The 27,945-nt window shown below is 51.7% G+C and overlaps 4 protein-coding genes across 9 annotated transcripts in view; all 4 read right to left on the bottom strand.

Moving 5' to 3' along the window:
* Positions 1–3,949: 3,949 nt before the first annotated feature.
* On the bottom strand, positions 3,950–6,773 carry LOC101748927. The gene is made up of 4 exons (XM_040656240.1): positions 6,321–6,773; positions 6,135–6,195; positions 5,550–5,764; positions 3,950–5,061 (listed from the first exon to the last, which is right to left on the bottom strand). The coding sequence occupies exons 1-4, from the start codon at positions 6,627–6,629 to the stop codon at positions 4,264–4,266; spliced, it is 1,383 nt and encodes a 460-aa protein (XP_040512174.1). The 5' UTR covers positions 6,630–6,773; the 3' UTR covers positions 3,950–4,263.
* A 4,089-nt stretch (positions 6,774–10,862) lies between these two features.
* On the bottom strand, positions 10,863–22,368 carry LOC101748308. Its single transcript, XM_040656239.2, has 5 exons — positions 20,783–22,368; positions 13,234–13,542; positions 13,048–13,108; positions 12,463–12,677; positions 10,863–11,974 (listed from the first exon to the last, which is right to left on the bottom strand). The coding sequence occupies exons 2-5, from the start codon at positions 13,540–13,542 to the stop codon at positions 11,177–11,179; spliced, it is 1,383 nt and encodes a 460-aa protein (XP_040512173.1). The 5' UTR covers positions 20,783–22,368; the 3' UTR covers positions 10,863–11,176.
* The window catches only part of CCDC171 (coiled-coil domain containing 171), a 253,486-nt gene continuing 243,643 nt past the window's right edge, over positions 18,103–27,945 (bottom strand). For all 6 annotated transcript variants that reach the window (XM_004949106.5, XM_040656232.2, XM_040656233.2 and 3 more), the window contains 3 exons: positions 20,288–20,348; positions 19,703–19,917; positions 18,103–19,214 (listed from right to left, as the gene is read on the bottom strand). In XM_004949106.5, the coding sequence (XP_004949163.2) occupies positions 18,417–19,214; positions 19,703–19,917; positions 20,288–20,348 (1,074 nt within the window). In that variant the 3' untranslated portion in view covers positions 18,103–18,416. The remainder of the gene's footprint in view (positions 19,215–19,702; positions 19,918–20,287; positions 20,349–27,945) is intronic.
* On the bottom strand, positions 23,261–27,012 carry LOC112532140. Its single transcript, XM_040656238.2, has 2 exons — positions 26,590–27,012; positions 23,261–26,553 (listed from the first exon to the last, which is right to left on the bottom strand). The coding sequence occupies exons 1-2, from the start codon at positions 26,913–26,915 to the stop codon at positions 23,499–23,501; spliced, it is 3,381 nt and encodes a 1,126-aa protein (XP_040512172.1). The 5' UTR covers positions 26,916–27,012; the 3' UTR covers positions 23,261–23,498.

The following is a 27,945-nucleotide window of genomic DNA, read 5'->3' as shown; positions in this document are numbered from 1 at the left end:
GGCATTTGTATTCACTTCATTACCTGTGTAGGCCAGGTACGTGCCATCAGTAAGATGATTGACCTTGCTCCTTGCCACAACCTGTAATGGTCTATGTAGGAACCACATAGAGCCTACATAAGGTGGCTTGCCATGCACACTGCCTTTCTCATAAGTAAAAACAAGCAGATTGATCAAGCCAAGGCATTTATGTATCTTACACTCAGGACACACAATGTTTACAGCTACTGTTAGCAAAGTCAGATACTTTTGCTGTCTGCATGTATTTCCAAGCTGTGCTCACAGATGAAGGCAAACATTATCGCCTTGGTATAAAGAAGATGAAAATCAGAAACGCAGAAGGAGCAGATGAGCCATACAGTGCTCAGAACTGCTCACTAAATGCATATTCTAAACCATAGCAGCAGAAATGATGGCAAAGCCTTTATGTTTTCTGATAATACAGCTCTTTGAAACACTGCGGGCAGACTCTCACTACATCATGTCACACAGGACAAGGAATGGGACAGGGCCTCAGTGCTTCTCAATTCGTAGACATGCCATACAATACAACAAGCCAGCCTTATAAAGGCATGCTGAATGAGGCTGTGTGCCTGCAAGGGAAATTTAATTGGATTTCTTTATAGGTTACAACAATCCAGTGAAAAAATTATGTAAGAATAGCATGATTCAATTTCAGCATGCACTTGAATAATAATACTTTTTAAAAGAGAGAATTCTTCATGCACACAGAAAATAAAGGTAAAGATGAAAACAACCTAAATCAGTAGTTTTCACCCCTAATAGACTGCATGGCCCAATTTTATTCTCAACAGCACAGATATTGTATGTGTCATTGTCCCAAGTTAGGATATAAAAACACAAATTATAAGCCATTTAATGTGAATATATAGGCTTTCAGACCTTCTGGCTTTGACTTTTTGGAAGAATAATGATGTCTTTCATTCTGTTCCCATACTCTGGATTAGAGTGACTTAGAAAATGAAAGGAAAAAAAAAAAGTATTGCTTCATCTAGTCATCAGATCCACGTCAGTGAATAATGATGAGTTCAGGCATTGCAGGTTTGAGTTGCTTGGTTGTAACTTGAATATTTCTGTGCCTTTCTTCATGTTTTGCACACATTTTCACTTTAAGTAGCAGCAACATAAAAACTTACAGGTTTTGGATTTCTTAAGGGTACGTGTTTGTAAATGCTTACAATGCATTTTAAAAATGCATTGCAAGTGTGCATGTGTGTTTATGTAGATATATAGCGTATATGCCCATTAATCAAAACTTATTACTCAATGAAAAGTGGCACCTAGCTTGACAACAACCTGTTGATTTCTGATGCAGTCAGATATAGCAAATCATTAACCCTTTGGTAAATTCAAATAAAGTTATATGGATAGTTTTTATTGTATTTAATGTGGAAATGAAGAAGATAAACAATAATATCAGTTTCACTAAATTTTATAGTAAGCCAAATCTGCTTATCTCCTTGGTTATTAGTACAACACAAGGTTTTAGACTGGGAATATTAAAGTACTCGTTAGCATTTTCAGACATTTTAGCATAGAAGCAAGGGACAGAAGAGTCTTATGGCTCCAAGAAAAATGCAGAGAGAAGTCTTATGTTGTAGAATAAAGATGTTAATCTTATAATTCTGCCAAAATTATCAGCAATCAAAACTAGATCAATATTGATATTAAAGATTTACTGTTAGCTTAAAAATAAAGTCTTTCACATACAATGGAACTTTTGTTTTAGAAATTCCAGTTCAAGTGTTATGACTGCGAAATAAAATGTTACATAGCAAGCATGTTGCTTTGCAGCAAGAGCTAAATTTTTGTAACAAGGACTTGCAAAATACACAACGTAGTCACTATTACAGTCCATCTATGCTACAGCTACCACTAGCATTATTATTCTTTACTGTAAAATTTCAGAAGCTCATAATATTTTGCCTTCTGTGGATTGTTTCCAGGATGGTTTATTGACCTGAATTAATTGATACTCGAATAACTGTTTTCCTTCGAAAGCCTGATCCCATCTTTGGAAGTACAGAGGCTTTCATGAGTTAACAAATTCCTCTAGCAATTTTTGACGGCAGTTCTGTGGATTCAGGCCCTGAGGCCTGTAGTTTCATGCACTTAACTTTTCCTGCAAACTAATATTTCATGTTGAGCCCCTTCTGAGCCCTTCCTTTGGAGAGACTACACAAAAATGAGTACTCCATAAAGACTTAAGGTTTCAGAAAAAAATGCAGGCCAAGAGTCAAAAATAAAGTGGCATACACTAGCCAATACAATATGCAAGCAACAGAATAGCTGCCAGGTTGGTGGCTCAGCTGGAGAAAATTATATGCATTCACGGCAGGTCATTTTGAATTTGCTGCATTTAGAAATAAATAATAATGATAGTAATTAATAAAAATAAAATAAAAAAGAAAGTAAATAGAAAAGTAAGTCATTTCTGGCAAAAAAAAAACCATGAAAGTAATTAATTTGAGGGTCTCTAACCTAAGCGCAATATGAATTTCTAAAGAGGCTCAGGCTGTTTCCTCAGAGAAAGTAAATTACACATGCTCTTACTGTTACTCTGAGTGTGTGAAAAATAAAAAAAAAAGAAGAAGGGAAATAAAAGGAGAAAATGTTTTGAAGATTTGGCCAGAGAAGGAAACGGCTATGCATAGATGGAAGGGGTAGAGAGAAGAAGAAAGAAGTAGAAGCTGGAGGGAAGGTTGGCAATTAACGGGAAGTGGGAGCAACAGCATCACTGTTACGTGGGAATGGTGGGAAGGGTAGGTTCTGGGGGCTTAGACCAGAGCAACTACCGATGCAGAAGTCCAGACAGAATGGAGAAAACAGGATAAACAGACTCCTTCAAGAAGTCTTTTGTCTTCTGCCATCATCTCAGTTAGGGAGCGTTTTCCCACATAGACTGCTTTTGGGAAGTCCTGGTCATCCAGGAAGAGTGCATCCGAGCCCAAAGTTGAACAGAATACGGATTCTGCGAGCCATGCCAGACAACCCTACTGTTCCCTGCCACTTGTCATTTAGCTTGCATTTTTACCATTCCTGGTGTCCTGGGGGTCATATTCTGTAGCGCATCTTAGAGCTGACCCAGAATTACAAAGCTCCCTGCAAACGTTTACTCTTCAGCTGGATCCATTCGCTGATGTTTCCTTACTGCAAAATGATGATCTTGGTCCTTGCTTGATGTTAGCTGGGAATATCCTGCCCTCATGCCTAAGAAAAGCTGCATAGGAGGTATGTATCATGTGTATGGGGACCAGAGTGAGGCCGGCAGCGGAGAGCACATGTGCTCCATTTATACCCCAAGCTCTCAGCCTTGTTAGAAAGAGGGCAGTGAGGAGAAGCAGACACACACCCACGTGAAGAAAGCACTTTTCACTTACCTGAGGTGTCCCCTGGCGGCATTCCCATCCACTCAAGAAATCCAGACAGCTATGGTAAAACCTTTCACAGCTCTCTGCATGCCCGGCTGTAGACAGCAAAGAGGATGGGAATGGCTGGAGACTGGGAGGAGCGGGTGACGCTGTCCTGCATCCTGCCACTGCTTAGCAGAATGGCTGCTGTGAGACAGAGCTCCCAGGCTGCCCTCTCACCTTCAGAGGGGTGTTCTCTGCCTCCTGCTTAGTCTGCCTTCAGCCTGGAGTTTCTCCAAGCCCCAGAGTCTTCCTGAGCGCGAGCTCATGGGTCTGGGGAACCTATAGCTCCCAAGCACTCTGGTGTGGCTTGTGGGAGACATGAGGCTGGAGGGGTGATGCGTGCCATCCAAGCAGAGCTGGGATGAGGTGTCTGGGGGTCATGGCCGCAGTTGGTACGTCCGCAGCATCCCGGGTGTCTCTGTCCTCCTATGGGACAGCACACCTTCCCTGGCACTCCTGAGCCCACCTCCCCTCGCCCCCCTCGATTCCCAAGGAGGCCCCCACAGAGAAAGCCCTTTGGCACAAGTAAATAAGCTTATTTATTTTAAAAAATAAAGGTTTCTTTTGAGAGAAGGGGCACTGCTGAGCCTGGCCCTTCGTCTCCTCTCAAGCCAGATAGATGGGCTTAGAGACAGAGATCCTTGGCGTTTAGGGCAACAGGCACATCTTCCCCCAGACGATGTAGTGTCTGGGGGTCGTGGCCGCACTTGGGACGGCCGCAGCATCCCGGGCGTGGTGCGAGTGGCACGATTTCTTGGAGCCACAAACATGGTCACGGCACAGCTGTAATGGTCAGCTGTGGCAGGTGGTGGTGTTCAACCTGTGCTGCTCAGAACGTTACGCTGCCAGGTGGAGAGCTGCTGCGTTCTGCTTTGGTGCTCCAGGTGCTCTCGCCTCTCCCAGGGCAATTCTTGCACCAGGGCCACCGCTTGTGTCCTTTGGCACCTGCCTCAGCCCAGTCTGCCTCAGATGGTGCAGTCTTATATGTGCTGGTGGACTCCTTCTCCCAGGACGCTGCTGGCTGGTTCCCAGGGTGCTTCTGCTTCATGGAGCAGGTGTGCAGCTCCAGGGCCTCGCGCTCCTCCTCGGGCAGGAACCAAGCCTCACGGCTGCAGAAGTACGTGGGAGCGCGGTGGCATCCTGGTGCCCTGGCCCCATGCTGCTGCCGCGGGACCTGGTCAGGATGGAGGGGGCACTTCCTTTTGAGTGTGGAGACCGGGGCACCATGTGTTGGCTGTGGATGCTGCAGCAGTTCTGTGGGCCTCCGAACTGCCTCAGGGAAGACGTGGAGATTGACGTCCAGGCACTTTTTGGCTGTGTGCACGGAGACCTGCATGCAAGACATCTGACTGAGCTGTGGCTTTGAGATGTTGTCAGGCACTGCACAGTGGCGTTGCCTCCCGGTAGCTTCAGCGTCAGCCAGAAGCAGGTCTGAGGTGTCCGTTTGAGCGCCGCTGTCCTTCTGCAGTGTTGCTCTGGCTGGGCCTGGAAGTGCTGCAGCAGCTGCTGGACGTTGTGTCTCCTTAGGTGCTGCACCCAGAGGCAAAGGAATCTTTGCTGACTCCTTGGGGTGGCCCTGGTGGTCCTGCTGCTTCTTCCCGGGATGCCGCCGTGCCTCAGCCTGGCCCTGGAAATAGGGTACACACTCGATGAGATTCCCAGTAAGACCCCCATGCTGGGGAAGCAGAAGCAGTGGGGGGCATGGGGCATGGCACCAGCAGGTTCTGGGAGATCTCAGTAGGGTTGGGGGTTGGGGCCCTCCCACTGTTTCCGCCCTTGCTTCTTAAGGATGCTGCCTGCCGTGCAGTCACCCTCGACCTGCAGCAAGGGGCTCAGATGGTGCTGCAGCAGAGGCTGAGTCTGCCCTGGCTTGATGAGCTTGGGCAGGACAGAGCGGCATGGCCTTCTCCTTGCCTGCTGCTGGGAGAGCAAGGGCCGTTTGGGCAGGGCCCCTAGCTGCACTTGCAGGCTTTTCCGTGCCACACGCATGCTCAGGGCTTTGGGGGCTCTAGCGCTCCACACAAATCCAGGGCTGCAGACTGGCACTGGCTCTGTCAGTGCCCTGCCAGGCACACTCAAGGAATTGCCATAGCCTTCTCTGGGGCAGCAACGAACCTCACGAGAGCTGCAACAGTGGCACGACAGGCTGTTCTGCTCCACCAGTTCCTCCAGGTCCCTCCAGGCCGCCTGCCAGAAGTCGGGGCCCAGCACAGGCCTGCACCCAGGCAGTCCCGACAGGACCAGCTGCTGGAGCTCCTGGTCAGCCTTACTGCAGGGGCACCATGGCTCGCTCCGGGGACTGCTGTGCCTGCCTGCCTGTCTCTCAGCACCTGCAAAAAAGGGAGAGGCCCTGAGCCACGGTGGGCCGGGGGCTCCGGGGATGCTGTGGGCCAGGCACGTCCAATGCGAGGACCGCGGGCCTCATGCAGCCTGGCACAGCTGTCACGGCAGCCCAGCTTCTGCTCCACATCACCCGCAGCTCTGCCCCGCCAACAGGCCCAGCCCAGCCCTGAGCACGCACCCACCACGGCCCAGGCAAGCCAAAAGATTGGATGCCCCTGCCCTGGGCCCATCTGGCCAGGCTGCACTGTGCCAGGCTCTGGGCCGCGGCGGCTCGGCTGCTCCCAGAGGCTAGGCCGTGCCTGGGGATGGATGCTCCTGGGCAAGCCTGGGGCTCAGGCTGACCCTCCGAGGACTCACCTGGCTCTGGTGCCGCTGCTTGCCGCCACCATCTCCTCCACCAAAAGCATTTTCTGCCGGCCTACGGGCACATGGACAGGGCACAGTTACACTCCTGAGGGGTCCCACACACCTGACCCCGGCTCTCACCCCCAGCCACAAGTCACCCCCAGCCACAAGTCACCCCCAGCCTCATATCTCCTCTACCTGCAGGTTTGGGATCACGGTGAGCAGGGAGATTCCGGCCACCAGAAACATGAGGCCGTAGAGAAGGACAAGGGTAGCGGGGACAAAGAGAGAGCTGCCGTCAACCATCATCGCTAAACGCTGGTCACGACCGCAATAGCAGAGGTGGGACCACCCCGTGAGCTCAGAATTGAGTTCCATTGTGATGGCGCCACGGTGCACCCCACCCACCTCTGGAACCATGACACGCCTGTGAGGTGGAGCCTGGGTAGGGCGCTCTGCCTCCTCCTGCCCACCCCACGCCTGCACACGCTTTGCACTGGCCTCCATCTTGTTCCCAGGGTCCCTCTGAGATGGCAGCAGCTGAGGTCCATATCCCACTCATTTGTCTTCCCAATTGCCTAATCTCTTCCATTTGATCTCTACGTTTCCCAAGGATTCCACCTGCCTATCTTATGTCGCCCTGCCTCCAACCGTCCAACTGCCACCCCGCCACCACCAAGACCAACAAGCCCTGTCCCCAAGTGACACATCTACACGTTTCTTGAACACCCCAGGGACAGTGACTCCAGCACTTCCCCGAGCAGCCCAGCCTGTTCCAGTGCCATTCTTGTTCTTGCTCTTGGCCATTCTTTCCAAGAAGAAGCTTTCCCAGATCCAACCGGGACCTCCCTTGGTGCAGCTTAAAGCTGTTCCTTCTCGTCTTGTTGCCGTTACCTGGGAGAAGAGGCCAACCGCCACCTTGCCACAGCCTTCCCTCAGGTCCTGGTAGAGAGCGATAACGTCTCCACTGAGCCTCCTGCAGACCAAACATCCCAGTTCTCTCCGCCGCTCCCTATAAAAGTGACGCTGGTGCTCCAGACCCTTCACCAGCCTCACTGCCTTGCTCTGGATGCTCCTGCATCTCCGTGTCTTTCTGGTAGTGAAGGTCCCATGCTTGAACATGGTACTCCAGGTGCAGCCTTACTGTTGCCAAGTGCAGAGGAACAATCCCTTCCTTGGGCCTGCTGACGACACTGTTACCGATAGAAAGCAGGATGCCTTTGGCTTTCTTGGCTATCTGGGCACATTGCTGGCACATGTTCGGATGGCTGTAGACTAACACCCCCTGATCTTTCTCCGCCACGTACGCCACCCACTCTGCCCCAAGCTTGTAGCTCTGCATGGGCTTGTTGTGCCTCTAGTGCAGGACCTGGCACTTAGTCTTGCTGAGCCTCCTACAACTGGCCTCAGCCCTTTGATCTGCATCTGTCACCTGCAGACTTCCCAAGGGTGCGCGCAATCTCATCATCCAGTTCACCAATAAACAAGACTGGCCCCAGTACTGGCTCCCTGGGGACCACTGCTTGAGAAGTCTTGAGTCTGAACAGCTACACCACTGGAAAGATGAAGTGGACATGGTGAGGCAGATCCTTCTCACTGGCTCGAGAAAGGCTGTTTGCAAGACCATTATCCACACGGAAAACTTCGTAGAATCACAGAATCCTTGGTGTTGGAAGGGACCTCTGAAGGCTTTCTTGTCCAGCTCCTCTGCAATGAACAGGGACACCCACAGCTAGATCAAGTTGGCCAGGGCCTTACCAGCCTCAGCCTGAAAGTCTCCAGGGATGAGGTGTCAGCCACATTGGCGGGCAACCTCTTCCAGTGCCTCACCACCCTCACTGTCAAAGAGTTCTTCCTTGCGTCTAACCTACGTCTACCCTCTTTGAACTTGAAACCATTTGCCCTTGTTCTATCACCACGGACTTTGCGTTGCTCTCCCAGCAAGGAGCCCAAACCCTTCCTTCCTGTAGCTCCCCTTTGGACTCTGAAAGGCTGCTACCAGGTCACCTCACAGCCTTTTCTTCTCCAGGCTGAACAGCCCCAGCTCTATCAGCCTGTCCTCGTAGGAGAGGTGTTCCATCCCCTGGATCATTTTTGTCACCCTTTTCTGGATGCACTCCAACAGGTCCGTGTCTCTCCTGTAATGAGGACTCCACATCTGGACACAGTACTCCGGGTGAGGCCTCAGCAGCGCAGAGTAGAGGGCCAGGATCACCTCCCTCGACCTTCTGGCCACACATCTTTTGACGCACCCCAGCATACGGTTGTCCTTCCGGGCTGCGAGGGCACATTGCTGCCTCACGTCCAGCTTCCCATCCACCAGTACCCCCAGGTCTTTTGCAGCAGAGCTGTGCTCAACCCTTTCATCCCCCAGCTTGTACTGGTAATGGGGGTTGCCTCTACCCAGGTGCAAGCTCTTGCACTTGGATTTGCTGAACCTCATAAAGTTCTCCTGGCCCCACTGCTCAAGCCTGTCTAGGTCCCTCCGGATGTTATCCCATGCCTCCGGTGTGTCAGCCACACCCCACAGCTTAGTGTCATCCACAAACTTGCTGGGGGTGCACTCAACCCCACTGTCAATATCCTTGATGAAGATACTGGAGATTATTGGCCCTAGCTCCAATCCCTGGGGAACACCACTCATCACCGATCTCCATCCGCACATGGAGCCATTGACCACCACTCTCTGGACTCGATCCTGTAGCCAATTCTTCATCCATCAAAAAGTCCACCCATCAAAACCATATCTTTCCAATTTGGAGAGAAGGGTGCTGTGGGCTACCACATCAGATGCCTTACTGACGTCCAGATAGAGGACACTGCAGGCTCTTGCCTTGTCCATTGATGCAATGACACCGTCATAAAAGGCCACCAGGTTGATCAAGCGGGATTTGCCCCTGGCGAGGCCATGCTGGTTCTCCCTTATCACCTCCCTGCCTTCCATGTGACTAAGCATACCATCCAGGAGGATTTGCTCCATCATCTTCCTCGTCACAGAAGTGAGACTGACAGGTTGGGAGTTCATGGAGCCATCTTTTTAACCCTTTCTGAAAATGGATGTGATGTTACCTTTCTCCAGTCACCAGGGACTTCATCATACTGCCATGACAGTTCAAAATAAATACAAATAGTATTTAAATAAAAATTCAAAAAGAGTAATAGTGAATAAAATTAATGATTAATAAAAATAAAAATATTAATAAAAACAAAAAATAAAATAAGTCAATAGAAAAATAAGTCAATTCTGGCAAAAAACCATGAACTTAACTATTTGAGGGACTCTAACCTGAGCGCAATATGAATTTCTAAAGAGGCTCAGGCTGTTTCCTCAGAGAAAGTAAATTACACATGCTCTTACTGTTACTCTGAGTGTGTGGGAAAAAAAAAAAAAAAAAAAAGAAGAAGGGAAATAAAAGGAGAAAATGTTTTGAAGATTTGGCCAGAGAAGGAAACGGCTATGCATAGATGGAAGGGGTAGAGAGAAGAAGAAAGAAGTAGAAGCTGGAGGGAAGGTTGGCAATTAACGGGAAGTGGGAGCAACAGCATCACTGTTACGTGGGAATGGTGGGAAGGGTAGGTTCTGGGGGCTTAGACCAGAGCAACTACCGATGCAGAAGTCCAGACAGAATGGAGAAAACAGGATAAACAGACTCCTTCAAGAAGTCTTTTGTCTTCTGCCATCATCTCAGTTAGGGAGCGTTTTCCCACATAGACTGCTTTTGGGAAGTCCTGGTCATCCAGGAAGAGTGCATCCGAGCCCAAAGTTGAACAGAATACGGATTCTGCGAGCCATGCCAGACAACCCTACTGTTCCCTGCCACTTGTCATTTAGCTTGCATTTTTACCATTCCTGGTGTCCTGGGGGTCATATTGTGTAGCGCATCTTAGGGCTGACCCAGAATTACAAAGCTCCCTGCAAACGTTTACTCTTCAGCTGGATCCATTCGCTGATGTTTCCTTACTGCAAAATGATGATCTTGGTCCTTGCTTGATGTTAGCTGGGAATATCCTGCCCTCATGCCTAAGAAAAGCTGCATAGGAGGTATGTATCATGTGTATGGGGACCAGAGTGAGGCCGGCAGCGGAGAGCACATGTGCTCCATTTATACCCCAAGCTCTCAGCCTTGTTAGAAAGAGGGCAGTGAGGAGAAGCAGACACACACCCACGTGAAGAAAGCACTTTTCACTTACCTGAGGTGTCCCCTGGCGGCATTCCCATCCACTCAAGAAATCCAGACAGCTATGGTAAAACCTTTTCACAGCTCTCTGCATGCCCGGCTGTAGACAGCAAAGAGGATGGGAATGGCTGGAGACTGGGAGGAGCGGGTGACGCTGTCCTGCATCCTGCCACTGCTTAGCAGAATGGCTGCTGTGAGACAGAGCTCCCAGGCTGCCCTCTCACCTTCAGAGGGGTGTTCTCTGCCTCCTGCTTAGTCTGCCTTCAGCCTGGAGTTTCTCCAAGCCCCAGAGTCTTCCTGAGCGCGAGCTCATGGGTCTGGGGAACCTATAGCTCCCAAGCACTCTGGTGTGGCTTGTGGGAGACATGAGGCTGGAGGGGTGATGCGTGCCATCCAAGCAGAGCTGGGATGAGGTGTCTGGGGGTCATGGCCGCAGTTGGTACGTCCGCAGCATCCCGGGTGTCTCTGTCCTCCTATGGGACAGCACACCTTCCCTGGCACTCCTGAGCCCACCTCCCCTCGCCCCCCTCGATTCCCAAGGAGGCCCCCACAGAGAAAGCCCTTTGGCACAAGTAAATAAGCTTATTTATTTTAAAAAATAAAGGTTTCTTTTGAGAGAAGGGGCACTGCTGAGCCTGGCCCTTCGTCTCCTCTCAAGCCAGATAGATGGGCTTAGAGACAGAGATCCTTGGCGTTTAGGGCAACAGGCACATCTTCCCCCAGACGATGTAGTGTCTGGGGGTCGTGGCCGCACTTGGGACGGCCGCAGCATCCCGGGCGTGGTGCGAGTGGCACGATTTCTTGGAGCCACAAACATGGTCACGGCACAGCTGTAATGGTCAGCTGTGGCAGGTGGTGGTGTTCAACCTGTGCTGCTCAGAACGTTACGCTGCCAGGTGGAGAGCTGCTGCGTTCTGCTTTGGTGCTCCAGGTGCTCTCGCCTCTCCCAGGGCAATTCTTGCACCAGGGCCACCGCTTGTGTCCTTTGGCACCTGCCTCAGCCCAGTCTGCCTCAGATGGTGCAGTCTTATATGTGCTGGTGGACTCCTTCTCCCAGGACGCTGCTGGCTGGTTCCCAGGGTGCTTCTGCTTCATGGAGCAGGTGTGCAGCTCCAGGGCCTCGCGCTCCTCCTCGGGCAGGAACCAAGCCTCACGGCTGCAGAAGTACGTGGGAGCGCGGTGGCATCCTGGTGCCCTGGCCCCATGCTGCTGCCGCGGGACCTGGTCAGGATGGAGGGGGCACTTCCTTTTGAGTGTGGAGACCGGGGCACCATGTGTTGGCTGTGGATGCTGCAGCAGTTCTGTGGGCCTCCGAACTGCCTCAGGGAAGACGTGGAGATTGACGTCCAGGCACTTTTTGGCTGTGTGCACGGAGACCTGCATGCAAGACATCTGACTGAGCTGTGGCTTTGAGATGTTGTCAGGCACTGCACAGTGGCGTTGCCTCCCGGTAGCTTCAGCGTCAGCCAGAAGCAGGTCTGAGGTGTCCGTTTGAGCGCCGCTGTCCTTCTGCAGTGTTGCTCTGGCTGGGCCTGGAAGTGCTGCAGCAGCTGCTGGACGTTGTGTCTCCTTAGGTGCTGCACCCAGAGGCAAAGGAATCTTTGCTGACTCCTTGGGGTGGCCCTGGTGGTCCTGCTGCTTCTTCCCGGGATGCCGCCGTGCCTCAGCCTGGCCCTGGAAATAGGGTACACACTCGATGAGATTCCCAGTAAGACCCCCATGCTGGGGAAGCAGAAGCAGTGGGGGGCATGGGGCATGGCACCAGCAGGTTCTGGGAGATCTCAGTAGGGTTGGGGGTTGGGGCCCTCCCACTGTTTCCGCCCTTGCTTCTTAAGGATGCTGCCTGCCGTGCAGTCACCCTCGACCTGCAGCAAGGGGCTCAGATGGTGCTGCAGCAGAGGCTGAGTCTGCCCTGGCTTGATGAGCTTGGGCAGGACAGAGCGGCATGGCCTTCTCCTTGCCTGCTGCTGGGAGAGCAAGGGCCGTTTGGGCAGGGCCCCTAGCTGCACTTGCAGGCTTTTCCGTGCCACACGCATGCTCAGGGCTTTGGGGGCTCTAGCGCTCCACACAAATCCAGGGCTGCAGACTGGCACTGGCTCTGTCAGTGCCCTGCCAGGCACACTCAAGGAATTGCCATAGCCTTCTCTGGGGCAGCAACGAACCTCACGAGAGCTGCAACAGTGGCACGACAGGCTGTTCTGCTCCACCAGTTCCTCCAGGTCCCTCCAGGCCGCCTGCCAGAAGTCGGGGCCCAGCACAGGCCTGCACCCAGGCAGTCCCGACAGGACCAGCTGCTGGAGCTCCTGGTCAGCCTTACTGCAGGGGCACCATGGCTCGCTCCGGGGACTGCTGTGCCTGCCTGCCTGTCTCTCAGCACCTGCAAAAAAGGGAGAGGCCCTGAGCCACGGTGGGCCGGGGGCTCCGGGGATGCTGTGGGCCAGGCACGTCCAATGCGAGGACCGCGGGCCTCATGCAGCCTGGCACAGCTGTCACGGCAGCCCAGCTTCTGCTCCACATCACCCGCAGCTCTGCCCCGCCAACAGGCCCAGCCCAGCCCTGAGCACGCACCCACCACGGCCCAGGCAAGCCAAAAGATTGGATGCCCCTGCCCTGGGCCCATCTGGCCAGGCTGCACTGTGCCAGGCTCTGGGCCGCGGCGGCTCGGCTGCTCCCAGAGGCTAGGCCGTGCCTGGGGATGGATGCTCCTGGGCAAGCCTGGGGCTCAGGCTGACCCTCCGAGGACTCACCTGGCTCTGGTGCCGCTGCTTGCCGCCACCATCTCCTCCACCAAAAGCATTTTCTGCCGGCCTACGGGCACATGGACAGGGCACAGTTACACTCCTGAGGGGTCCCACACACCTGACCCCGGCTCTCACCCCCAGCCACAAGTCACCCCCAGCCACAAGTCACCCCCAGCCTCATATCTCCTCTACCTGCAGGTTTGGGATCACGGTGAGCAGGGAGATTCCGGCCACCAGAAACATGAGGCCGTAGAGAAGGACAAGGGTAGCGGGGACAAAGAGAGAGCTGCCGTCAACCATCATCGCTAAACGCTGGTCACGACCGCAATAGCAGAGGTGGGACCACCCCGTGAGCTCAGAATTGAGTTCCATTGTGATGGCGCCACGGTGCACCCCACCCACCTCTGGAACCATGACACGCCTGTGAGGTGGAGCCTGGGTAGGGCGCTCTGCCTCCTCCTGCCCACCCCACGCCTGCACACGCTTTGCACTGGCCTCCATCTTGTTCCCAGGGTCCCTCTGAGATGGCAGCAGCTGAGGTCCATATCCCACTCATTTGTCTTCCCAATTGCCTAATCTCTTCCATTTGATCTCTACGTTTCCCAAGGATTCCACCTGCCTATCTTATGTCGCCCTGCCTCCAACCGTCCAACTGCCACCCCGCCACCACCAAGACCAACAAGCCCTGTCCCCAAGTGACACATCTACACGTTTCTTGAACACCCCAGGGACAGTGACTCCAGCACTTCCCCGAGCAGCCCAGCCTGTTCCAGTGCCATTCTTGTTCTTGCTCTTGGCCATTCTTTCCAAGAAGAAGCTTTCCCAGATCCAACCGGGACCTCCCTTGGTGCAGCTTAAAGCTGTTCCTTCTCGTCTTGTTGCCGTTACCTGGGAGAAGAGGCCAACCGCCACCTTGCCACAGCCTTCCCTCAGGTCCTGGTAGAGAGCGATAACGTCTCCACTGAGCCTCCTGCAGACCAAACATCCCAGTTCTCTCCGCCGCTCCCTATAAAAGTGACGCTGGTGCTCCAGACCCTTCACCAGCCTCACTGCCTTGCTCTGGATGCTCCTGCATCTCCGTGTCTTTCTGGTAGTGAAGGTCCCATGCTTGAACATGGTACTCCAGGTGCAGCCTTACTGTTGCCAAGTGCAGAGGAACAATCCCTTCCTTGGGCCTGCTGACGACACTGTTACCGATAGAAAGCAGGATGCCTTTGGCTTTCTTGGCTATCTGGGCACATTGCTGGCACATGTTCGGATGGCTGTAGACTAACACCCCCTGATCTTTCTCCGCCACGTACGCCACCCACTCTGCCCCAAGCTTGTAGCTCTGCATGGGCTTGTTGTGCCTCTAGTGCAGGACCTGGCACTTAGTCTTGCTGAGCCTCCTACAACTGGCCTCAGCCCTTTGATCTGCATCTGTCACCTGCAGACTTCCCAAGGGTGCGCGCAATCTCATCATCCAGTTCACCAATAAACAAGACTGGCCCCAGTACTGGCTCCCTGGGGACCACTGCTTGAGAAGTCTTGAGTCTGAACAGCTACACCACTGGAAAGATGAAGTGGACATGGTGAGGCAGATCCTTCTCACTGGCTCGAGAAAGGCTGTTTGCAAGACCATTATCCACACGGAAAACTTCGTAGAATCACAGAATCCTTGGTGTTGGAAGGGACCTCTGAAGGCTTTCTTGTCCAGCTCCTCTGCAATGAACAGGGACACCCACAGCTAGATCAAGTTGGCCAGGGCCTTACCAGCCTCAGCCTGAAAGTCTCCAGGGATGAGGTGTCAGCCACATTGGCGGGCAACCTCTTCCAGTGCCTCACCACCCTCACTGTCAAAGAGTTCTTCCTTGCGTCTAACCTACGTCTACCCTCTTTGAACTTGAAACCATTTGCCCTTGTTCTATCACCACGGACTTTGCGTTGCTCTCCCAGCAAGGAGCCCAAACCCTTCCTTCCTGTAGCTCCCCTTTGGACTCTGAAAGGCTGCTACCAGGTCACCTCACAGCCTTTTCTTCTCCAGGCTGAACAGCCCCAGCTCTATCAGCCTGTCCTCGTAGGAGAGGTGTTCCATCCCCTGGATCATTTTTGTCACCCTTTTCTGGATGCACTCCAACAGGTCCGTGTCTCTCCTGTAATGAGGACTCCACATCTGGACACAGTACTCCGGGTGAGGCCTCAGCAGCGCAGAGTAGAGGGCCAGGATCACCTCCCTCGACCTTCTGGCCACACATCTTTTGACGCACCCCAGCATACGGTTGTCCTTCCGGGCTGCGAGGGCACATTGCTGCCTCACGTCCAGCTTCCCATCCACCAGTACCCCCAGGTCTTTTGCAGCAGAGCTGTGCTCAACCCTTTCATCCCCCAGCTTGTACTGGTAATGGGGGTTGCCTCTACCCAGGTGCAAGCTCTTGCACTTGGATTTGCTGAACCTCATAAAGTTCTCCTGGCCCCACTGCTCAAGCCTGTCTAGGTCCCTCCGGATGTTATCCCATGCCTCCGGTGTGTCAGCCACACCCCACAGCTTAGTGTCATCCACAAACTTGCTGGGGGTGCACTCAACCCCACTGTCAATATCCTTGATGAAGATACTGGAGATTATTGGCCCTAGCTCCAATCCCTGGGGAACACCACTCATCACCGATCTCCATCCGCACATGGAGCCATTGACCACCACTCTCTGGACTCGATCCTGTAGCCAATTCTTCATCCATCAAAAAGTCCACCCATCAAAACCATATCTTTCCAATTTGGAGAGAAGGGTGCTGTGGGCTACCACATCAGATGCCTTACTGACGTCCAGATAGAGGACACTGCAGGCTCTTGCCTTGTCCATTGATGCAATGACACCGTCATAAAAGGCCACCAGGTTGATCAAGCGGGATTTGCCCCTGGCGAGGCCATGCTGGTTCTCCCTTATCACCTCCCTGCCTTCCATGTGACTAAGCATACCATCCAGGAGGATTTGCTCCATCATCTTCCTCGTCACAGAAGTGAGACTGACAGGTTGGGAGTTCATGGAGCCATCTTTTTAACCCTTTCTGAAAATGGATGTGATGTTACCTTTCTCCAGTCACCAGGGACTTCATCATACTGCCATGACAGTTCAAAATAAATACAAATAGTATTTAAATAAAAATTCAAAAAGAGTAATAGTGAATAAAATTAATGATTAATAAAAATAAAAATATTAATAAAAACAAAAAATAAAATAAGTCAATAGAAAAATAAGTCAATTCTGGCAAAAAACCATGAACTTAACTATTTGAGGGACTCTAACCTGAGCGCAATATGAATTTCTAAAGAGGCTCAGGCTGTTTCCTCAGAGAAAGTAAATTACACATGCTCTTACTGTTACTCTGAGTGTGTGGGAAAAAAAAAAAAAAAAAAAAGAAGAAGGGAAATAAAAGGAGAAAATGTTTTGAAGATTTGGCCAGAGAAGGAAACGGCTATGCATAGATGGAAGGGGTAGAGAGAAGAAGAAAGAAGTAGAAGCTGGAGGGAAGGTTGGCAATTAACGGGAAGTGGGAGCAACAGCATCACTGTTACGTGGGAATGGTGGGAAGGGTAGGTTCTGGGGGCTTAGACCAGAGCAACTACCGATGCAGAAGTCCAGACAGAATGGAGAAAACAGGATAAACAGACTCCTTCAAGAAGTCTTTTGTCTTCTGCCATCATCTCAGTTAGGGAGCGTTTTCCCACATAGACTGCTTTTGGGAAGTCCTGGTCATCCAGGAAGAGTGCATCCGAGCCCAAAGTTGAACAGAATACGGATTCTGCGAGCCATGCCAGACAACCCTACTGTTCCCTGCCACTTGTCATTTAGCTTGCATTTTTACCATTCCTGGTGTCCTGGGGGTCATATTGTGTAGCGCATCTTAGGGCTGACCCAGAATTACAAAGCTCCCTGCAAACGTTTACTCTTCAGCTGGATCCATTCGCTGATGTTTCCTTACTGCAAAATGATGATCTTGGTCCTTGCCTGATCATAGTCCCACCTTGTTAGCTGGGAATATCCTGCCCTCATGCCTAAGAAAAGCTGCATAGGAGGTATGTATCATGTGTATGGGGACCAGAGTGAGGCCGGCAGCGGAGAGCACATGTGCTCCATTTATACCCCAAGCTCTCAGCCTTGTTAGAAAGAGGGCAGTGAGGAGTAGCAGACACACACCCACGTGAAGAAAGCACTTTTCACTTACCTGAGGTGTCCCCTGGCGGCATTCCCATCCACTCAAGAAATCCAGACAGCTATGGTAAAACCTTTTCACAGCTCTCTGCATGCCCGGCTGTGGACAGCAAAGAGGATGGGAATGGCTGGAGACTGGGAGGAGCGGGTGACCCTGGCCTGCATCCTGCCATACCTGGGAGAAGAGGCCAACCGCCACCTTGCCACAGCCTTCCCTCAGGTCCTGGTAGAGAGCAATAACGTCTCCACTGAGCCTCCTGCAGACCAAACAACCCAGTTCTCTCCGCCGCTCCCTATAAGTGACGCTGGTGAATCAGAAGATAGCCCGTAAGAGAACAGAAGCTACTGTCAGATAACTGGCAGTGATTGGAGGCTGCTTCAGAAACGTGAGCACCGTATTCTTTGTATATGCACTGTTTGGCCAGCGCAAGGGAGAATTTGGGCAACAGATGCCATTCTGTGGCCTTGCTTGCTGCTTCATGCTACCTTTCCCATCCTCATCCCCACAGAGCAGGCAGGGCTGACTCCTGGATCACAGGCCAAGGCGAGCCAAAGGACTTACCCCGCACTGCCTCAAGCGGGCCTTCCTGCCTGTAGAAGGAGCTGATGGCCTCTTGCTGGTGCTGTGGGAGCCTGCAGTCCCCTTGCAGCAGCGTGAGGTGGTGCCGGACTTGGTGCTGTGCCTCCAGACGAGCCACAAAGCCCCAGGCTGCTCCCAGGGCATAGCCAGGGTGCAGAAGAAGCTCCAGCCCATTTACCCTGGCTTCTCCTAATCTCTATGTCCTCCTATGGGACAGCACACCTTCCCTGGCACTCCTGAGCCCACCTCCCCTCCCCCCCCTCGATTCCCAAGGAGGCCCCCACAGAGAAAGCCCTTTGGCACAAGTAAATAAGCTTATTTATTTTAAAAAATAAAGGTTTCTTTTGAGAGAAGGGGCACTGCTGAGCCTGGCCCTTCGTCTCCTCTCAAGCCAGATAGATGGGCTTAGAGACAGAGATCCTTGGCGTTTAGGGCAACAGGCACATCTTCCCCCAGACGATGTAGTGTCTGGGGGTCGTGGCCGCACTTGGGACGGCCGCAGCATCCCGGGAGTGGTGCGAGTGGCACGATTTCTTGGAGCCACAAACACGGTCACGGCACAGCTGTAATGGTCAGCTGTGGCAGGTGGTGGTGTTCAACCTGTGCTGCTCAGAACGTTACGCTGCCAGGTGGAGAGCTGCTGCGTTCTGCTTTGGTGCTCCAGGTGCTCTCGCCTCTCCCAGGGCAATTCTTGCACCAGGGCCACCGCTTGTGTCCTTTGGCGCCTGCCTCAGCCCAGTCTGCCTCAGATGGTGCAGTCTTATATGTGCTGGTGGACTCCTTCTCCCAGGACGCTGCTGGCTGGTTCCCAGGGTGCTTCTGCTTCATGGAGCAGGTGTGCAGCTCCAGGGCCTCGCGCTCCTCCTCGGGCAGGAACCAAGCCTCACGGCTGCAGAAGTACGTGGGAGCGCGGTGGCATCCTGGTGCCCTGGCCCCATGCTGCTGCCGCGGGACCTGGTCAGGATGGAGGGGGCACTTCCTTTTGAGTGTGGAGACCGGGGCACCATGTGTTGGCTGTGGATGCTGCAGCAGTTCTGTGGGCCTCCGAACTGTCTCAGGGAAGACGTGGAGATCTACGTCCAGGCATTTTCTGGCTGTATGCATGGAGACCTTCATGCAAGACATCTGACCGAGCTGTGGCTTTGAGCTGCTGTCAGGCACTGCACAGTGGCATTGCCTCCCGGTAGCTTCAGCGTCAGCCAGAAGCAGGTCTGAGGTGTCCGTTTGAGCGCCGCTGTCCTTCCGCAGTGTTGCTCTGGCTGGGCCTGGAAGTGCTGCAGCAGCTGCTGGACGTTGTGTCTCCTTAGGTGCTGCACCCAGAGGCAAAGGAATCTTTGCTGACTCCTTGGGGTGGCCCTGGTGGTCCTGCTGCTTCTTCCCGGGATGCCGCCGTGCCTCAGCCTGGCCCTGGAAATAGGGTACACGCTCGATGAGATTCCCAGTAAGACCCCCATGCTGGGGAAGCAGAAGCAGTGGGGGGCATGGGGCATGGCACCAGCAGGTTCTGGGAGATCTCAGTAGGGTTGGGGGTTGGGGCCCTCCCACTGTTTCCGCCCTTGCTTCTTAAGGATGCTGCCTGCCGTGCAGTCACCCTCGACCTGCAGCAAGGGGCTCAGACGGTGCTGCAGCAGAGGCTGAGTCTGCCCTGGCTTGATGAGCTTGGGCAGGACAGAGCGGCATGGCCTTCTCCTTGCCTGCTGCTGGGAGAGCAAGGGCCGTTTGGGCAGGGCCCCTAGCTGCACTTGCAGGCTTTTCCGTGCCACACGCATGCTCAGGGCTTTGGGGGCTCTAGCGCTCCACACAAATCCAGGGCTGCAGACTGGCACTGGCTCTGTCAGTGCCCTGCCAGGCACACTCAAGGAATTGCCATAGCCTTCTCTGGGGCAGCAACGAACCTCACGAGAGCTGCAACAGTGGCACGACAGGCTGTTCTGCTCCACCAGTTCCTCCAGGTCCCTCCAGGCCGCCTGCCAGAAGTCGGGGCCCAGCACAGGCCTGCACCCAGGCAGTCCCGACAGGACCAGCTGCTGGAGCTCCTGGTCAGCCTTACTGCAGGGGCACCATGGCTCGCTCCGGGGACTGCTGTGCCTGCCTGCCTGTCTCTCAGCACCTGCAAAAAAGGGAGAGGCCCTGAGCCACGGTGGGCCGGGGGCTCCGGGGATGCTGTGGGCCAGGCACGTCCAATGCGAGGACCGCGGGCCTCATGCAGCCTGGCACAGCTGTCACGGCAGCCCAGCTTCTGCTCCACATCACCCGCAGCTCTGCCCCGCCAACAGGCCCAGCCCAGCCCTGAGCACGCACCCACCACGGCCCAGGCAAGCCAAAAGATTGGATGCCCCTGCCCTGGGCCCATCTGGCCAGGCTGCACTGCGCCAGGCTCTGGGCCGCGGCGGCTCGGCTGCTCCCAGAGGCTAGGCCGTGCCTGGGGATGGATGCTCCTGGGCAAGCCTGGGGCTCAGGCTGACCCTCCGAGGACTCACCTGGCTCTGGTGCTGCTGCTTGCCGCCACCATCTCCACCACCGCAAGCATTTTCTGCCGGCCTACGGGCACATGGACAGGGCACAGTTACACTCCTGAGGGGTCCCGCACACCTGACCCCGGCTCTCACCCCCAGCCACAAGTCACCCCCAGCCACAAGTCACCCCCAGCCTCATATCTCCCCTACCTGCAGGTTTGGGATCACGGTGAGCAGGGAGATTCCGGCCACCAGAAACATGAGGCCGTAGAGAAGGACAAGGGTAGCGGGGACAAAGAGAGAGCTGCCGTCAACCATCATCGCTAAACGCTGGTCACGACCGCAATAGCAGAGGTGGGACCACCCCGTGAGCTCAGAATTGAGTTCCATTGTGATGGCGCCACGGTGCACCCCACCCACCCCTGGAACCATGACACGCCTGTGAGGTGGAGCCTGGGTAGGGCACTCTGCCTCCTCCTGCCCACCCCACGCCTGCACACGCTTTGCACTGGCCTCCATCTTGTTCCCAGGGTCCCTCTGAGATGGCAGCAGCTGAGGTCCATATCCCACTCATTTGTGCTCATTCCACATATGTTTTTAGTGTGGATCTGTTCCATGACATTCTCAGGCACAGAGGTGAGGCTTATCAACCTGTAGTATCCTGGGAGGAGGACTAGGGAAATCCCTTTCTGAGGGAGGTACTCAGACACTCAATTTCTCATGAGTACATGTTAACTATTGTCAAAGAAGAGATAGTTAAATGTAATATTTAACAAATGCAGAAGGGGAAATGGTCTGAGCAATTCTTGTTCCTTGTTTTGATACTGCTGTTTGGAGAGTTCCATGACAAAGGCGATTTTCAGTTTGATTCTATAGATAGGAGGTTTTTGTGGTAGCTTTGAGTACAACCTATGTTTAAAGTTAAAGCTAAATAACCACACCTGAAGACCATAGCCTTCCTCTGAGCTTCAAGGTAGTGGCTAGAGGTGTGGCAGTGATTTAACATGGAGAAGAGGCTACCTGACCAGCGCTGGCTGTTAGAAGGGGTCTGGTTGAGGTGTGAGTGAGTCCAGGTAGGAGAGTATCACAGGATGTGGGGGAGGGCTTCTTTCCCAGTTTTCCACCAAACAAACTGTACACTTGTCCAAGCTATCATGAGCCAGCTTCTCCAGAAAAATACTGTGAGAAACAGTGTCAAATGCTCTAATAAAATCCAGTTAAATAGCATTCACAATAATGGTACTTTAAATACTGCATAGTTTCCTACTATACATACCTTCATATTTTTGAGAAAATATTTTGTAGTATGGAAAATTATTTTTTTACTTCTCCTAGAAATATTGAAATAAAAGGAGGTAAAGGATAATTATCCTTCAAAGCTTGATATCATTCCATGGATGTGAGTGAAAATTTTGCAATGGAAGTTCATAACTGGCTCATATGAATGTCAGAGCTTTTTAGCTTTAAAGACTAAGGGCTTTTGGTTTTGATTTCTTACTGCTTTTTATTTAGAAAATGTTGAACAAATTCAAGTTCTTTCATGACCTAATTCTGTGTTCAGGAACATTTATCTGCAAGCAGGGATCTCTGATGATATTAACATCCATCTGCCCCAACCTTCCATCCACAGTATCACTCTCAGGGTTGCTGTTTGTTACAACGCACACATTATACTATTAATGATGTCAAAGAATACTTCACTCAAATCCTTTCCCTCTACTACGAATGTAGAATGTGGGTTTCCATTTGTCTTTGTTTGGAATGGCAGCTGCAATCTGATTGGAGGGTAAATGTGTAGACTGATATAATAATTGTTTCCCATATAAATATTCTCTTGAAACAAAGCATGGAAGAGCAATGATCTCTGTCAGATGACTGGACAGATCTAATTTGTACACATTGAGCATTTACAAATTCATTACAATTGTGAAAGATTTCTTCAATATTCTAACTTAAAAGGAAACTGGTATTGAACTGTTCTTATCTTTGTTTTGTTTTGGTATCATAGACCTTGTTAGTAGTATAGTTAGTATATTGTTTGTATATAGTAAATAGTTATAGTAAATAGTATTTAGTTAGTAGCACATTTAGTAGCTAGTTAGTATTGTATTATTATTTCCAGCATAACTAATCCTCTTTCTTTCCATTTTATTTAGAAATTCAGAGCACATAACATTCACCCAGCAGTGATTTCTTTTTCTTTTTCAAAATATCAGTGTAGCTGATTTTATGTCAGGCAAACATACTTCAGCTAACACATACTTTAGTCAGAACGGGTGATTAAAAATAATGGGACTGTTTAGCTTCCTTTCTGTCAACACAGAAGTCTTTCTCAGGAACTGCTTTCTCTTCCTTGAAACCTTTCCTTTTTGTTTCAACAGCAGAGGAAAAGAAATAATAGAATATGAGTAGTCTGGAAGAGAATATAATAATAATAATAATAATAATAATAATAGACAAAATAATGATAAATAATAATAATACAATAAATATTGGCTAATAAAAACTACACCTCCACCACATCAGAACAGAGAAACCAGTTATCAAGGTCATTGGGAATCATCCCGAGCTTTTTTGTTTTGTTTTTTTTTTTTTGTTTCTGGTGGATGTAACTGAGAAAGACAGATATTTAGCAGTGGGTTTCAGAACACTGGCAAACTGAACTGTGCCAGTTAGCTCGGGTATGTTTTTTAGAAAACACAGTCAAGAAGCAAGCAGATCTAGACCTTTTACTAAGAAAAATGACTAGATTCTTACCTAATTTTTGTAAACCTACATCCATTTGAATCAGTGGAGACATCCCTACTTACAATAACTAAAAGGCATTTAAAGCTAGGAGGCTCTTAGAGGTAAAGCCAACTTTCCTGAATATCAGTGTTGCATGTAGTCTCCGTTCGCTCGTCCGGTGTTCGTCCTCTGTCCACATGTAGGGCTTACTGCTGGGCGAAACCGACCCTTTACCAGGTCGGGGCCAGATGCTCACCCAGACCCCAGGAGTAAGTGAGGCAAATGGCGTTTATTGCTATAGGCTACGTGTTTAAATACAAGTGTTTCCTCCAATCACGAAGTTACACTTGGCACACACAAGTGGCATAACACACAGGTGGCATAGGAACCTGCACGCGTCACACCTCGTTTCCCTCGCTACGCCTACAACACACCTCGTTTCCCTCGCTACGCATACAACATCTCCCCCTCCCTATGCCGATAGCTCCCGTCACATCGCGTTCGGAACCTACAGCTGCTCCCTAATTCTATGATATTTTATGCGTTCATCCATAAACTGATTCATTGTTCTCAATAGACAATCCTGAAAGCACTTGATTATACATGGAATGATAGCTAATAGACAGGCTATGACAAGCAAGGCAAACAGTAGCGTCTTAACACCTTTCGCGAGCAACCTTCCTAGATCACCAAACGTGCGCGTAAACCAATCCCCTATGGGATCATCTTCCAACCGTATCTTCTCTGTATGTTCCTTCATGGCTTGGAGCGCCTTGTGAATGGACTCACTGTGATCGCTGAGATTGAAGCAACACATCCCTTCCACGTCTTGACACCCGTGTCCCTGCGCCAGGAGTAAGAAATCGATGGCTGCTCGATTCTGCAACACTGCGTGCCGGATGCTGCTCGTATCCTCCAGCATCGCATTCAATATTAATGATGTTAAATTCGCTTGCTTAACCGACCAACATGCCAATCGTTCGATCTCCTTTAAGGCCTGTGCTGCTGCTATACCAGGAGCAAAGAAAGAAGCAAATATCCGGGCTGTCACACTCCATAGCTGTAGCTCATCACCGCAGTCAGGTGAGAGACGACTCAGCGAGCGCCTGCTACGGCGGTGACCCGTAATGTTCGGCCCATATGTTATCCAGGTGGTAAAGTTAGGAGAGAGCATAGTCAATTGTCCTAGATAACAGGGCCCTCCCAAGGCATTACGCGGGATGCCTTGCCAAGCCCTGTCCCCACAAATCAAGAAAATACCTGGTGGGAGTGCCTTAGCAGTCCCATTGTTCCACAACACCTCTGGCTGTTTCCCGAAGGTAAACCCATATGCATAATAATTCCATTCCGTCGTGCAATTACCACCGCAACCCGTCGTGTTGCTGGAACATTTTGTCCCATTCCTGTACCCCGCTGACCATTTTCCCCTTTTTGAACCACACCAATTAGAAAGGTCCCCTCTATAGTAATGAGTCTCGTTACTGGTGAATCCACAATATCTACGACTTATTGAAAAACTCTCTACGTTTATTGGACTTACCATCGTCCATGATTGGTTGACATAGGGCCTTATAAGAAGGTCATCACTTTTCCATTTTTCTATGAAGTCACGCAATTCTGCTTCTGCCCCACCAGTCCCATTAAAATTCCCATCAAAATTGTGACAGACTCTACTGCGATTGTTCTCTTTATAGCACACCGAACCAAAGGTAACACACGTACGTGTTGTTCCGTTCTTGATCATCTGGGACCCTAAAATATCCAATTCTTGGGGGTCCCAAGGGAGGGTTGTATTTAGAGCCTTTATCAAGCATGCTGTTTGGCTGGCTAAATCGGCATCGTTATCGCAAGCAGTAACATTAGTGACGTATCCCTTGAAGGTGTTCAGAGGATACTGTGGAATGCCTATCTGTCGCAAGAAATCCCGCCCCAGAAGAGTTCCGGGGACACGCGCCACCAATGGCGTAAGCAACGCCGGTTTCTCTAAGGAGCCATCCCTGTTAATCACAACCGCTTGTACCTCATTGGTAGACCGGCGTGAGGGGGTCGCCCCTCCAACCCCCATAATAGACTGCGAGGCCTCCGCGGGCCACGAGGATGGCCATTCTGTTTCCGCGACCACAGTAACGTCGGCGCCGGAATCTATGAGGGCAGTGGCAGAGATAGATCGAGGGCCTTGAAAATCCGGCGGGAGGTTGGTACAAGAAATAGTGGCTTTCACCAGAGGGCGCTCATGGGTACTTAGAGACAGCGCCGCCATGGGTAAACTTAGGTGAGGGGCCCGCACCGATCGAGAAATGAAGTTGCCGTGCGTGGACGGTCTCCCGTTGTTATTTCCCTGGCGTGGAGGCCTACGGGCCCTGCATTGTGGTGCTGTATGACCCTTCCGCCCACACTGCTGACATGTTACACCTCCACCCGTGCCCATTCTGCATTGGGCCCTAATATGGCCTAACTGGCCACATTTAAAGCAAGGTCCTAACTGTCGGTCCGCACTACGATGGTCTGCCTCCCTACAGGCCATCATCACTCCTGCTACCGCCGCAGCTACCTCCCCTGCCACAGACGGACAGGCCTTTTGCTTATCTAGGACATACTTGATGGCCTCACCAGGGGTTTGGAGCCTCCCCGGCGCCGCTCGCAAAATCCCCTGCACCCCTTCACTGGACTTCTGATACAAGCAATCCAGGATGACGGGACCGTGAACTGCTCTGGGCAGATCCGAGCCTTCCACTGCCTTAATTAGTCTGTCTGCAAACTCCTGAAACGGCTCTGTGGGGCCTTGCGCGATCTCTGTCCACGGAGTAGTGGGCTCAGCGCTCCTTGCAAGCTTTCGGAACGCGTCTATTGCAGCGTCCGTAGTCGCTATCAACTCTCCTGGTCTAAGTTGACAAACTTGTGCTTGAGGGGTCAGCAGACCTGGTGCATTGCCCGTTAATCTCTGTATATCGGACCCATATATGGGGTTTCTTTGATCACCCTGCGCCATAATCAGCATTTGTTTTAATTTAGTATGCCACTCCTCTCTCCAAAGCGTATACTGCACTGGTTTCAACACCATGCGCATTAAATTTTCAATATCATAAGGCAGCACTGGGCCCGATGCTGTGAGGGCCTCAAGGGCATTCATCGTCAATGGCGACTTCAGCCCTTTCTTTTCTACTGCCTCAATCATCCTTGCTACCCCCTTTGGGTCCAACGGGACCCAGATTGGGCCTCCCTCCTCCGAGACAACAACTGGGAGTGTATAAGTTGCCGCCAGGCCTTTCTGTGCCACTTCCTCTTTGATCTGCCCCCAATCAGTAAGCTTAAGTCTCCCCTCCCCCTTCCCTTTTGGGGATGGTCCCGCCCCCTGCTCCGATGTCGTTGCCAAGGAAGGATATAACGGCTGCTTAGGGTAGGGCGGGGGCGGCGACAGCGCAATAGAATTAGGAGGGGCCGTCGGCGTCGTTGCGCCCCCCCCGAGCCTCTGCGACTCTTCGTTGTCCTTCTCGCAGTCTTCCTTCTCGCAGTCTTCCTCTCTCTCCGTCGCCGTTTTATTCGCTGTCGTCTGAGCGCCGGTCGGAGCGCCGGTCGGAGCGCCGGTCGGAGCGCCGGTCCTGCAAAACTCCAAAGACCCGCTCCCCGGAGCTCCCTCCCCGCTCATGACCGCGCCAAGTTTGTGCTCTGCCCTGGCCGCCTTAAGGGCTCCTAACATCAGTCCCCACGTTTTAAGTTCCGTAGCCTTCTGACTGGCCATGGCGCGCTGGCATAGCGCCGAGGTGAGCAAGTCCCACCTATTCGAATCCAAAATGTGGCGGGGAGAGTCCAGCTCCCCCAGCTCATTTAACAGCGACAAAACTGTCGCGATCTCCTTCCGGGAAGGAGTAGATTTTCCACAGTAGTCCTTACAAAACTGCACAAGTACCTTAATGACTTGGTCCATTGTTACGTATGCGACCTGCCGCCACCTCGCAGGCTCTTAACCGCAATACGTCTTCCGTGCGCGACCTGCCGCCACCTCACAGGCTCTTCTCCGCGTCACGGGCACGCCGGGCAGCTACCCTCAGCAGACAGATCACGTCGGGGTCACCACTTGTTGCATGTAGTCTCCGTTCGCTCGTCCGGTGTTCGTCCTCTGTCCACATGTAGGGCTTACTGCTGGGCGAAACCGACCCTTTACCAGGTCGGGGCCAGATGCTCACCCAGACCCCAGGAGTAAGTGAGGCAAATGGCGTTTATTGCTATAGGCTACGTGTTTAAATACAAGTGTTTCCTCCAATCACGAAGTTACACTTGGCACACACAAGTGGCATAACACACAGGTGGCATAGGAACCTGCACGCGTCACACCTCGTTTCCCTCGCTACGCCTACAACACACCTCGTTTCCCTCGCTACGCATACAACAATATCAGTTTTGTCCTTCTGCCATTTTGCTATCTCTCACAAGACAAACTTAATTTTAAAAATTCTGGCTTGGGTTATTCTGATTTTCCATATGCTAACAGCATGGGTCTGGAAACTATTATTAGAGAAATACTGATCAGTTCAAAACTGATTTATGTGGAATAGATCCTGAAAATTGTAGATTTAATATGATTTAGGGAAGAAGGCATTCTGAATAGTTTGCAGAAGCCAGATGACAAGAAGCTAGGCTTTTCTGAAGCAAATTGTGTGAACTGGGAATACCATTTCCATTGAGCTCCTGTAAGGTTTGGTCTCTGTAGGCCATTTTCCTTAAGAAGACTCCATTGCCCTGGTCTCTGAAGTTGTCAGCAGGAGCTGGTGGCTGCTGACTGCTTCAAGAAACAACTTTTTCTGCCAACTCAGCCTCTTTTTAGAGAAATCTAAGTTGATTTCTTGACAGTTGTTGTTAGTGACTCTAGAATTCTAGGATAAATTAGGTAACTGTTCTATGAACTGTTCATGGGAAATATTTCATAGGGTTTTACTAGACTAATTTGATATTTTTTG

The sequence above is a fragment of the Gallus gallus genome, chromosome Z (genome assembly GCF_016699485.2).
Source record: "Gallus gallus isolate bGalGal1 chromosome Z, bGalGal1.mat.broiler.GRCg7b, whole genome shotgun sequence".
Taxonomy (NCBI): Eukaryota; Metazoa; Chordata; class Aves; order Galliformes; family Phasianidae; genus Gallus; species Gallus gallus.
Note: the sequence above shows the minus strand (reverse complement) of the source record. Positions and strands in the feature narration are given on the sequence as shown.

What these genes read in the sequence shown, in the direction of transcription:
- LOC101748927 (XM_040656240.1), bottom strand. Translation starts at nt 6,629, where the DNA reads ATGGAGGCCAGTGCAAAGCGTGTGCAGGCGTGGGGTGGGCAGGAGGAG. An exon ending in CCGTGATCCCAAACCTGCAG is followed by an intron (nt 6,196 to 6,320) that starts GTAGAGGAGATA and finishes ATGTGCCCGTAG; the next exon opens with GCCGGCAGAAAATGCTTTTG. An exon ending in ACTGTTGCAGCTCTCGTGAG is followed by an intron (nt 5,062 to 5,549) that starts GTTCGTTGCTGC and finishes CCCTATTTCCAG; the next exon opens with GGCCAGGCTGAGGCACGGCG.
- LOC101748308 (XM_040656239.2), bottom strand. Translation starts at nt 13,542, where the DNA reads ATGGAGGCCAGTGCAAAGCGTGTGCAGGCGTGGGGTGGGCAGGAGGAG. An exon ending in CCGTGATCCCAAACCTGCAG is followed by an intron (nt 13,109 to 13,233) that starts GTAGAGGAGATA and finishes ATGTGCCCGTAG; the next exon opens with GCCGGCAGAAAATGCTTTTG. An exon ending in ACTGTTGCAGCTCTCGTGAG is followed by an intron (nt 11,975 to 12,462) that starts GTTCGTTGCTGC and finishes CCCTATTTCCAG; the next exon opens with GGCCAGGCTGAGGCACGGCG.
- LOC112532140 (XM_040656238.2), bottom strand. Translation starts at nt 26,915, where the DNA reads ATGGACCAAGTCATTAAGGTACTTGTGCAGTTTTGTAAGGACTACTGT. An exon ending in GGGTCTTTGGAGTTTTGCAG is followed by an intron (nt 26,554 to 26,589) that starts GACCGGCGCTCC and finishes GACCGGCGCTCC; the next exon opens with GACCGGCGCTCAGACGACAG.